At 45.5% G+C, this 12844-nt stretch overlaps 1 protein-coding gene across 1 annotated transcript in view; it reads right to left on the bottom strand.

The window, feature by feature from the left end:
- Positions 1-12844, bottom strand: part of PCNX2 (pecanex homolog 2 (Drosophila)) — a 258890-nt gene that overhangs the window by 189213 nt on the left and 56833 nt on the right. The window contains 2 exon segments of the mRNA XM_019549852.1: positions 463-605; positions 6944-7079. Coding sequence (XP_019405397.1) covers positions 463-605; positions 6944-7079 — 279 coding nt within the window.

Below are 12844 nucleotides of genomic sequence, written 5' to 3'. Positions count from 1 at the left end.
AGTACTCTTTCCTGCCAGGGGGTCGGACTAGATGACCTGCTCAGGTCCCTTCCGACCCTAGAAACTATAAACTATGAAACTATGAAGCTGAAGCTGAAGGGTGGGACTGGTGAAGTGGAGCCACCCTGGGGTGGCTGTCCAATCCACCCACCCCAATTGCAGCGCAGACTGGGAAAACCCCAAAATGGACCTCCCTCCCCTTCCACCTCCCCCTCCCATGCCAAGGCAGCACTGGGGGCTGGAAGAGGCTGAAGAAAACCCGTCTGTCCCTGTATGGGGTTCAATCCCCAAACCTGCAGACCCAACCGTTAACATTTGTTGGGTTGGGAGGAGTCAAGTAATTCATGTCACTTTCCATTAGACCAGGAAGCTGCACTTCTGTCAGTGCCCTAAGGGGCAATTCAAGCCACAGTTCATTACATGCATAAAAATAAGCAAGTGGAGAAAATGGAGGAAGCTTACCGGTCCAGCAAAGCCAATAAGGTTAGTCGATCATACCAGACTTTAATCCACTTCCCAGGAAATATAATGAATTTGTAAAACTGCCTGTTAAATTTTCGTTGTGCTGAAGAACATGAAGAGTCCTCGAGGTCCTGACTCAGATGCTTTAAAACAAAAACAAACCAGCCACACAGACGTACACACACACACACAATTTCATATGAACATACTATTGCTAATAAAGTGCGTTTTTCTAAGAGGCAAAAATTTGCATGAAAATATTCTTATCAATATCTTCATAAAATGAGTAGTAGCAAGAATTTGTTTTCTTCATTTTAAGAATAAAAAACATGAGGCATTAACCTCATTTCTTGCACATAGTCAGGAGTTTTACCAGTCATGTAAAAAACCTTTTGATAATATTTTAATACTCCTTTTAACATATTACTTACTTATTACTTAACATATCACAATGTGTCTAATTGTTCTGACTCCATCTCTTGTCTGTAGATTTTAGACTCTTCTCAAGTGTTAGGCCAATTAGAGCACACCTCATGGGACAAAATTCTAATCTTTGACATACAAAGCACTGTTTACAATCTGGACACTTTGTCTGCTACCTCTCATCACAGGCTGCAGGACTATTTACCTCTTTTTGGATGTCTCAGGGGTAATATCCCCGAAGACAGATAAGGTATGTGTCTCAGATCACAAGGGGTGTTTATGCATGCATAAACATTTCCAGGAATGAGGTGCTTTAATCAGTGCGGCTCTTAGAGATACCTGGGGAGTCAGGTTGTAGTGTGCCAAAATTCCACTGTCTATATTGAGCCTATGAGTTTCTGCACCTAGGAGATTGATGAAATGCAGTTCATAGGCTCCTGTGTGAAAAGTGGTTTGTAAATTCAAACAAGCACTAAACCTCGCTAACCTCATCACCAGAAGCCAACTTCCTACAGCTCAAAACACACCAAATGGATCCAGGCCATGCCATGCCAAGACATGCAAAACCTGCCAACAATATCTCCAGTATGAAAATATCTTCACAGTAAAATAGATATCTCCATCAGGGCACCAAGTTTCCAGATGGAAAATACATAGGAGACACGAAGCAATAACTGCACACCAGAATGAGTGCACACCGCCTGTCTCCAATCCCTCAGACCTGATCCTTAAATGGAATTTACAAATCACTTTTCACAGACAAACCTATGAACTGCACTTCATCAACCTCCTATGTACAGAAACTCATGGACTCAATATAGACATTGGAATTATGACACACTACAACCTGCTGCACATTTGACTCCCTAGGTACCTCTCGACTTTTACCTGCACACCCGTTCCTCCCTACCCCAGCCTGTACCTCACCCCTTGACGTCTCTATTTCTATTTTCACTGACTGGCTTCCTTGCCTGCATTGCATGCCAGCCTCTGGCTTGTTTACTATTCCTTCCATCCAGGAACAGCACACACACCAACTGCAGGTGCTTCCTAAGCCTGACAAAGGGTTTTTCAACCCGAAAGCTAGCACCCCAGGCAGCTAAGCTGAGCTCACTTGGAGCCTCATAACTCCACAGCAACCAGCAAGCCTCAGGCCTATCACGGACGTAATGGGTCTGAGCTTTCCCCAGCCAGGCCTGTGTGTATGCGTGTGGCAGCTGAAGGTTAGGGCGCCTCCTACCCACCTTTCACCAGGGAGATGATCCTCAGTCCTGGCATTTCCTGGGGCTGCCACACCACCAACAATTCCATCAGGCCTCCTGGTCCTGGCATAGTGCCATTTTAGTGGTCATGCCCAGGACCTGGGGTCTCTTCCTTCCCCACAGCCCCAGCCCATACCTCCAAGTTCATCCTGACACAGGAGCTCAGCAGGGACATGTTCTTCCCATGCTGGCTGGTGATGCAGTGAATGCCACCTCCAGCTCTGGGAGCAGGGCATTAAATGGTTTTAAATATTTGAAAAAACAGTAAGTGGATGGAGTGAGAAGGGTAGCACTCACTCCATCTGTACCTAGAGCTTGGGGATCCCCAGCAGTGGGAGGTTCACCTTGAGAAACAGCAGGTGCTCCACCAAACCGGACCCAAGGTGGGGTATCACTACATCACCAGCAAAGCCGAAAACTCTCTCACTTGGAACACTGGTTGGTGGACAGGACAGGTGCTCCCAGGCAACCATGGCCAGATCTGGCCATATCTAGCTGTGGCTTGTCCAGTAGGCCAAGGGGTCACACAGCAGCAGCTCTATATCCTCAGTGAGATAGGCAGCCATCAAGGCCTGAGCACTACCTGCCTGATGGTGGGGTTTGGTGCCTCTGGACTCCACCATATAAGCCATGCACTTGGCCCACACATGGCAGCCAGCACATGGACCATACTGGACCACAAGAGATCAAGCCATTTCCTGATGCTCTTCTTCAGCCACCTCAACAGTGCTTGCACATCTGGTGACAGCAGCTTGCCCCAGCCAGGAACATTGATCCCCTGCAACTTCTCCATTTGAAGTTCCCTCATTATGAGGATCACCTGGCTAAAGAGGGCATCGCCAGCACTGAGGGTCCCAGTGACTTTGAGGAAGGACTTGAGGACCACTAAGATCTGGGAGATGGTATCCCACTGAGCTCTGTTAAGGGAGCCACTGATCCCAGTCTCCCCGAACAAGGCCATTTCATGGATGGCCTTCTGTTGCTCCACCAGCCTCTCGAGCATCAGGTATGTGGAGTTCCACCGAGTCTCCATGTCCTGGATGATTCTGTGCTGTGGAATGTTCAGCTCTGCCTGTTTGTCCTGCAGCATCTTGCCCCCTTAATGCTCCAGTGGAAGTAGTCTGCCACCTTCCTGCATTTTGAAATGAGCTTGCTGGTGGTGCAGCCCTGTCCCCCTGACAGTGAGGTGGAATTTGTGTGCCATACAGCAGATGCCAACAAAGTTGGTATCACAGACCACCTTGGCTATACTGGCCCCATTGCTGGTGATCATGAACTCGTGGGTGAGCTCGCCCTGTCCAATGAGCCACCCTGCATGAAGCAGTTCATGGCCCCCATGATCTCTGTTGCACTTGTCCAAAGGAGAGCCCACCGACAACCTGACTGGTCTCACCAGTGCCCTGTGAGGGAGAGGTAGGCGTGATCTCCAGCCTGGCTGCTCCAGATGTCCCAGGTAAAGTGTAAGGCCACCTGTGGACCTGCCTTGTGCAGCTCCTCCCTCAAGTACTCCCTGTATACCTTATACAGGGAGGGAACCACTGCCCTACTGAAGGTGGTGCATGTGGGCACCTGGTATGAAGAAGCCATGAGCACCATGAGCTGCCTGAACCCTGGCTGCTCAATGAAGGAGAAAGGCTAGCCATCCACAGCAAGCATTGCCTGAATGCTCTGGGTGATCTCGCTCGCCCTTGTAACTTGCCCCCCTTTCTGTCTGCCTTTCTCCCACTGTTCCAGGATGGCCTGCTTCTGCTTTGGGGGGACGGGGGCTTTGGAGTGAGAGGGGGACTTATTTTTGGGCACGCTCCCACTGGTGCCAGGCTGAGGAGGAGCAAGAGCAAGGGGGTGATGCCTGCAGAAATGCATCAGCATCCCTGTGGTGCTTATGGGTTTCGTTTCCTTGCCCTGGCTGGTTTTGGCTTAGCAGTGCAGGCAGATAGCATATATGGGATCATCTGCCACCTCAAAATGAACCCACATTACCCACTTGCTTCTGGGGTGCAGGTGCATGTTGAGATGCTACCTTTTCCCCTTCCTCAGCAGGCAAAGGCACAGCAACAGGAGTAGAGGACTCAACTGAGCCACTTGCCTCCGTACCCTCTACCACATCCTCCTCTGAAGTGCCTTCTGGGGAAGGAGACCTGGCTCTAGGGGAAACTTGAGGCATGTGGAGCATAAATTCAAAAGATTCTCCCTCCTTTCGCACAGCCCTTGTAATTACCACACTCCAGGCGACTCGATTAATTTTAAGCCTCACTGCATATGTATAGGTGCACAAGATTCTTAACTGAACTAAGTTTAATAGTAAAACAGAGAAAAAAAAATCACATCAAGTTCATGTAAATCATAGGTGTCAAACCTGTTTGGCTCTGCAAGATACATAACCTGTGGGCAGCCAGAGTGCTAATCCCTAAGGCTGCTGAAAGTGCTATTTCAGCACAGCTCTGGAACTCAGGGAGTTCATACTGCTGCCATTTTCCTTCCCTTCCCCACTGCTACTGGTTTTAGTCACCGGGGCAACTAAAACCACCACTTTTGACAGCAGGCTGAGGAGGACTGGGGAGAAAAGATAAGCAGAGTTAATTCCCTGGATTCCAAAGCCACTCTGAAACCACAGGAAATAAAATTGCTGCCACAGAGGTTTTGATAGCTGCAGCAATAAGTTTCATGTGCCATGTTTGGACTGCAGATGTAAGTGGTCTAGTCCATGAGAAGCCCTATAGGGCTGGATGACCAACCTTCATGGTCCAGAGCTGGCCTGTGGGCCATGTTTGACATCTTTGGTGTAAATGTATAAATACCATCAGATACAAGCCTCTCCAATCTTGATAAACCCCAAATCCTGAATTTAGATAGAAGAGAAAAAGCTAAAGTTAAATACTCACACTTGTAGACTACTGCATCTGTGAGTTTCTAAGAACCCTTTCATTTTAATTATGTCTGCACTGAGAGGTTTCATGAGAGAAGCAAGGGGTTTGGGGGTTATTTTAGTGATATCTTCTATTGGACCAACTGTATGGTTTGTGTCCAAAAGATATCACCAAAAAAGTCCTTGTTTTTTGCATATTTCCTGGACAATAAGAGCTACAACAACACTCCAATTCAATTTTTATTTTAAAAACCCGTATTTTGAACTCTATTACTTTTCTAATTTGGTTTTTATTAGAAGAAAAAGGAGTTCTAAATGGGCAGAGGTAGCAGAGGAAGAGTTTTACCATCTAAATAGATCCTAGGATCCTGCAATCCTTTCAGTGTGTGCCTACTTTTAAGCCTGTGAGTAGCCTCATTGATTTCTGGAGAATTACGCATATAAGTTCAGCATGTCCACACAGGTTTGCAGGGTTCATGCTTAGATCTGGACTTTCACATTTTATTTAGAGTTCTGTCCCCAACCAGCTGTGTAGCCTTAAAGAAGTCATGTGTTTTTGTTCATTTATCCACAAAATGAAGGAAACACTACCTAAGTAATTTATATTAATGTCTGAGGCACTGAGTTACATTCTAGCTTCACTGAAGTCAACAGCAAAACTCCCCCAGACTTTCATAGCATCATGATTTCACTTTTTCATCACAAGAATAGAAGTACAAAAAGAAGGGAGATCTCTGCCTGACTGCCTTAAACGTGCAGTACCATCTTGGACTAAACAATTCAACTCTTAATCCATCAGTTTCTTGTAGCTAAAATAAAGGTGAAAAATAGTACCCAAGGTCACAGGCTTTTTAAAGGATTAAATATTTGTGTAAAGAATTCAAGCCCTAGTATAGAAGTCTCTTTACAAATCCAAATAATAATTTTATATGCATTTATTACAAATATAGGCAAAAGCATAGTTTAAAGTTGAAAACAGTCACCTTCCCATACTGAAGGCTATCAGCTCCTAGATCCTATTAAAAAACTAAGTAAAAAAATAATTGATGCTTTGAATTATTAATACAAACATTAAACTAGAAATAGGCATTTGGAAAAGTTGAGGCGAAACCCTGTGATGCGGAAGAGTCCAGATTCTTAAAGATAGCCCAAAGAGAGTCACACAGGCCTCAGATTTACACACACTGCAAAACTATGTTATTGTCCTATTACAAAATACATTAGCTCGAAAGGCCTTATTCTGTTAAGCAGTGGGCAACTCCAGCTTTTGGGACTTGGGACTGTCCTGACATTTCACAAAAAATATCCAAGACCAAAAAGTATTTCTGCGCACTTCAGGTAAGTGGTGACTGACTTAATATTTTAGGCTTAAATGCCCATATAAATCTAAATAGTAAATCTGTCATACTACTAAACTTGGGAAATGTGCATAAGATCCCCAGAGTGGTGCCCTCTTTTATTCAAACTTAAGTAAGTTTCAGGATATGAAACTGACTGTTTATACACTGGTATTCTCTTTGAACAGCTAACATGGGTCTTACACAAATGCTTGGCAGCATTAGATGCACAGTAATCCTTAAATGCTATAAAAGAAAAATAAAATTACTGTGGCAAAACTGTCGTTTTTACCCTACTAAAAAAGCTCTGTTAGGCTACAGTTTCACCACCCTGGCTCAAAAAATGATCCCTTATTCTGCAAAAAACACCTTTGAAGTGAAAGGGATACCGAATATAAGAAGATATTACTGTGTGTGAGAACCAATAGCAGAACTGTGTTCATAATAAGCATTAAAAAAACTCAGTAGAGCGGTACTAAACTAATCAATACAAAAGAATTAGTGCAACTGCATCAACAGCAGGTGTTCTTTTCTGCCACATATTAATGGAACATGATTCATTAAAATTCTAGAAAATTAAATATTATATATACCCTGGGCGTTTCTGAAAGGGTTCTTCGAGCCATCATCAGTAGAAGCTGCTGTTGGAGTGCACTTGCTGCTTGATCACCTGAAGATGGTTCCTGACTCTCTGAAGTGGTAGTACTAGAGGAGCTGAATTGTATTTCACTGTGCAATAGGGATAAAAAGAATGGAATGGATTTAGAAAAAGTGAGGTTAAGAACACTTAAAACAATTTAGGAGGACTATTGGCTCACAGAACTGGCAACAGAACATGGAACCTTCCATCCCATCTGACAAAATCTATCCTAGGTCCTAGTGGTCCAGAGTAGTTACTAATTATCCAAAAGCTGCTTTACAATTCTAAATAGAAAAACGTTATCTTCATCCATTATCATAATAGGTGTTATAGCTGGTAGTCTCAGTAGGGAAGTCAAGGATTAAATGGCACAGAGATGCAACTCTTTGGATGTATCTACATGTGCTGATTTAAGGCATATTAGCCATTTTAAAAGTGTATTAATGGCATGGGTCTACAAGTTTGCTTTTAATGTACCCTAAATATGGCGATTTTAGGCTATTTGCATGAATAGCTAAAAAGCCTTAATGCACATGTACATGCACTAAGGCGCATTAACGCTGTGTATGTTGACTGACTTGGGACTAACTTTAGTCTCAAGTCAGTCCACACACTGTTAATACACCTTAGCATGTGCATGTGTAGATGTGTGCCCAAAGCAAGACAGGCAAATCAGCTATCAGGGATGGAGTTTTGGACTTAAATGAATTTCAACAGGTTCAGAGCAATAGTAATGGAAGCACTGAGGGTCCAGGGACCAAAGGTAAAAGGAGCACATGAAGAGTGGTCATTCCTCAAGGACACAATCCTCAAAGCACAAAAGAAAACCATTCCTGTGCGGAGGAAAGGTAGCCGAAGGGCTGCTGGTAAGCCGTCTTGGCTTAATAGGGATATCATGGTCCTCTTGAAAAAGAAGAAAGAGGAATACAGAAAGTGGAAGCTTGGGATAGTTTCCAAGGAGGACTATACAACACTGGTCCGCATTTGTAGGGAGAAGATTAGAAAGGCTAAGGTGGTGACTGAATTTAAGCTAGCAATGGGAATATCAAGGACAATAAGAAGTCCTTCTTTAGGTATGTAGGGAACAGAAGGAAAACAAGTGGAAGTGTGGGACCACTGCTTAACAACTCAGGACAGCTGGTTACTGACACTCAGGAGAAAACTGAACTCCTGAACAACTACTTTGCTTTGGTATTTCACCAGATTAAGGGGAAAATCATGCTAGATAAGGTTCAGAATGGGCATGGTGGGAATGACTGCCTTCCTACTGTTGATGCTGAGCTGGTGCATGATCAGTTAGAAAAGTTAGGCATTTATAAGTCAGCAAGATTGGATGAACTTCACCCAAGAGTGCTGAAGGAGCTGGCCGAAGTCATCGTGGGACCTCTGGCAAAACTCTTCCAAAACTCATGGCACTCGGGGGAAGTCCCTGAAGACTGAAAGAGGGCCATTGTAGTGCTCATCTTCAAGAAGGGGAGGAGAGAGGACCCGGGCAACTATAGGTCAATTAGCCTAATTTTTATCCCAGGTAAAATCCTGGAAAAATTCATCAAGGAGTCTATGTGTGATACACTTGCAGAAGGTAGGATTCTGAACGACAGCCAGCATGGCTTCATCATGGGCATGTCTTATCAATCTCATCTTCTTTTACAACCAGGTAACTCGCTACCTGGAAAAGAGAGAGAGAAGGTCGACATTATATATCTAGACTTCCAAAAGGTCTTTGATTCAGTATCCCATGATATTCTCATGGGAAAATTGGAGGATTAACTGCTCAACAGTTAGGTGGGTAGGAAGCTGGCTGTGAGGTAGGACTCAGAGAGTTCTAATGAATGGATCTGTATCATCCTGGTGAGAAGGGGTCCATGCTTGGTGCAGTTCTTTTCAACATCTTTATCAATGATTTAGATGTAGGAGTGAAGAGCTCATTGGCCAAGTTCACAGACAACACCAAGTTATGAGAGAGTATGGTCACACTTGAAGATAGGCTACAGATACAGGCGGACCTAGACAGGCTAGCAAGTTGGGCAGATCAGAACCAGATGAAGTTCAACATTGAGAAGTGTAAAGTGCTCCATCTGGGGACCAACAATCCCCAACATACTTATAGGCTTGTTGCTGCCAAACTGACTAGCACCATGGCTGAAAAAGACCTAGGGGTAATAACAGACCATAGTATGAACATGATCCGTCAGTGTGATGCTGTAGCTAGCAGGGCAAACAATACTCTGGCATACATGAACCAATGCATCTCAAGCACAACCAAGGAAGTGATTCTTCTGCTTTACTCAGCATTGGTGAGACTGCAGCTGGAGTACTGTGTCCAATTCTGGGTGTCACACTTCAACAAGGACATGGAAAATCTTGAGAGAGTCCAGAGAAGAATCACCCATATGATCAGAGACGTGCACAGCAAGTCATATGAGGTAAGGCTGAGGGACCTGGGATTCTTCAGCCTGAAGAAGAGAAGGCTGAGAGGGGACCTGGTGACAGCTCACTGCTACATCATGGGTATACATCAGGGGCTCAGTGAACAACTGTTCACCAGGGCATCCTTGGGGAAACCAGGAGCCATGGTCACAAACTCCTGGAAGACAGTTTCAGGCTCAATGTTAGCAAAAGTTTCTTCATAGCTAGGGTGTCCAGACTGTGGAATAAGTTCCCTCCAGAGGTGGTGCAATCGCCTACCCTGAAAATCTTCAAGAGGAGACTGGGTGGTCACCTTGCTGGCGTCACTTGACCCAGTTGTCTTTCCTGTTTGGTGCAGGGGGGCGGGGCCCGATGATCTTCCAAGGTCCCTTCTGGCCTTACAATCTATGAATAGGGAATTCTTAGTACTACTATTTACAGAAAGGAAAGGGAAGCATATACAGACTGAATGAATTGCCTGAGGTCACATAGAAATTCTGTAGGAAGGCAGACTGCTTGTACATGTGATGAAAATTGGCTGTTTTTGTACACATGCAGAGGGGGTTTGTACAATTTAAATGAGTTTGCTACATTGCAAACTAAACCACATCCACATGTAGTTTAGTTTGCAATGTAGCTTTTGTAATGTTGCAGCCTTTGACAGCTTGCTCCCCAACTGTGGGAGAGGTGGGCTGAGGACAGAAGCAGTGAGAGGCCCAATCCCTTTTTATTTTTCCCCCCGTGGAGCTTGCCCATGTCTCCCACAGCCATATGCAAGCTGCCAGTGGGCCAAGCAGACCCTGAATTGTGGAAAGCCCCACTCTTTCCTTCCACGGTGGTGCTGCCCCCTGGGGCTGCCCAGGTGGGCTGTTAGCAGGCAGGTGCTGCCCCAGGTCAGGCTCAGGGAACAGATGGATCAGACTGGGTGCTGCCTGTGAGCTTGGGAAGTACCCGTCTGCTAGCAGCCCACCTGGGTGACCCTGGCGGTGCTGCCACCATGGAGGGAAGGTCCAGGGCTCCCTGCAGCTCAGGGCCCACCAGCAGCTGACCCCCTGGCTTTGGGAGAAGTGGACATGGGGGAAAAACAAGAATCAGGTCCCTCATCACTTTTTTTTCCCTCCGTGGAGCCTGCCCACGTAAGCTCCAACTGGGCTGTGCAGTCCCTGAGCTGCAGGGGGGGCCAGTCCTTCCCTCCACAGTAACGGCGCCCCCCGGGGCCACCAGAGCAGGGTGCTAGCTGCACAGGTGCTGCCCCAGCTCACAAGCAGCACCCACAGGATCCAACTCTTCCGTGAGCCCATGCACTGGAAGCCACCGGGCGCTGCTCCCTGCGTGGGCTTGGGGAAGAGCTGGATCTGGTGGGTGCTGCCTGCAGGCTGAGGCAGCACCCCCCACAGCAAGCACCCTGCCCTGGCAGCTCCAGGGAGGGCAGTGGGCTCCGTTCCCTTGCAACTCAGGGGCTGCAGGACCCAGGGGCAACTCGCGCAGGCAGGCTCCGCTTAGGAAATAAAAAAGTAGCAAGAGGCGTGATCCTTTCTTTGTTTCTCACAAAGCCTGCCCGCCTCTCCCACAGCCGGGGGCCAGCTGCCAGTGGGCCCTGGACCTTCCCTCCATGGTGACAGTGCCCCCTGGGGAGCACCTGCCTGCTAGCAGCTCATCCAGGCGGCCCTAGGAGGTACCGCCACCATGGAGGGAAGGACCAAGACTCCCACCACTCAGGGGCCACTCATCCCAGAAGCAGTTCACTCCCCCCATCCCCAGCCATGAGATAGGCAGGCAGGCTCTGCAGAGAGACAAGAAAAAAACAGGATTAGGTCTCTCACCGTAACAGTGACAGAAGCCTGTAAATTGAAATGGTGGATTTTTTTAATCTTTACAATTAAAAACCCACCATTTCAATTTTGAGGACTAAACCCCCATCGCATGTACATGCCACTGGCAGAGACCAGAACTCAGGGTTTCTGACTCCCACATTTACATCTTACCCTTTGGACCATATTTTCACCTTTAGTGAGCCAGATTTTCCATTTCCGTAAGAGCTTCTTTGTGTGTAAGCCAGACAAAACGGATAGGAAACAGGATCAGTAAAAAGCACATGCTACATCCTCACACAGTTCACCTCCAAACTCATCTGCTTACTTCCCTAGTCAGTTATCTGGCATAGGTTTTAAATTTGATTATACTCTTTTTGTTTGGGTCTATCAAAGACAAGCCAAGCCGGATGATACTAGCTCTGTATGCATGTACATACAAGCATGTCACAACATCCTGGTCAGACACTGCCATCGCACTGCGGCCAAACAATCCTCAGAATTCAAAAGTCTCTATTCTGACCCACGGCACCTCTCCCCAGTATCAAGTCTGCCCTTTGAGATAACCTCCTCCCACCAAACCAAAGGAAAACTTTGTGAACCCAGGAGAGCAAACAGACTTTTATTTTCTTTATTTCCTTTCAGCCACAGCATTCACAACTCCACCCACCAGAAATGACTGGCCAAAGCAGTCATTACAGAGCGTGTCAGCCACCAGGAGGCCAGTTGAGAGAGTCGGGAACGCTAGCATGCTACCAGGGCACTTGGACCAGAGGAGTGAAACATGTGCAGCTGGGAGGGCAGAGATGGAAAAACAGCAGTTCAACAACAGAGTATGCCCCTGGAAAACTTCTTCCCTTAGCTGGTCTCTTATTCTTCTCTTAGTTCCTATTTTCTTCAACACCACTCCCTTAGTCACCTCATTTTCCCTCATAGCCCAAATGGGATTTATTATTCTCACATTCACCTGCTACCTCCCCTTTCCAAGGCTGAACAGTTTAAATTTTGAGCATATCAATGATATATACCATTACTAATGACATCACTATTGCACCAATAATGAATGCCAACAGGAAATCCTAGTTGTGTTTGTGTTTTTATAAGCCTATAACTGGCTTCCATAAAATAATTAGAATATCTAATGTATAAATAGGAGAAAACACTTCCTAATTACAAAATAATTGTAACATAAAACTAAATATCACAGTGTAAGTTAAGGCCTTGATGAACAGAAAAGCGGTTCGTTTGCAAAATCAAATTAATGCTATCAAGATCTACTACAGTAAACTGCACCACTAATATAAGCAAAGGTATAATTAAGCTAAATTTTGAATTGTAAATGAATAACTAAAAATATACCTGGCAAACAAGTTAATGTACACGTGGTGAATGTGAAAGGTACATAGCGCCCTCTACTGGTAACTGGTTAAAAAAGATTAAGTTTTTACATTTTTTTTTGTTCCTAGTTCTGTAACAGAACAAAGTAAAATGTCACTGGGGAGCTGCACAACATGGAAAATATTTCATTGTAGCTAAACAAACCTTTTAAAATCTGTTTTAAACTTCCTCCTGGGCAGACAGACAGACTAAGCCCTCTATGCCACTGAAATTTTTACCAAAAAAAAAAAAAAAAA

The sequence above is a fragment of the Crocodylus porosus genome, unplaced genomic scaffold, assembly GCF_001723895.1.
Source record: "Crocodylus porosus isolate Cpor-Errol unplaced genomic scaffold, CroPor_comp1, whole genome shotgun sequence".
Classification (NCBI taxonomy): Eukaryota; Metazoa; Chordata; order Crocodylia; family Crocodylidae; genus Crocodylus; species Crocodylus porosus.
The sequence above is the reverse complement of the archived record's forward strand: the minus strand, read 5'-3'. Positions and strand labels throughout refer to the sequence as shown.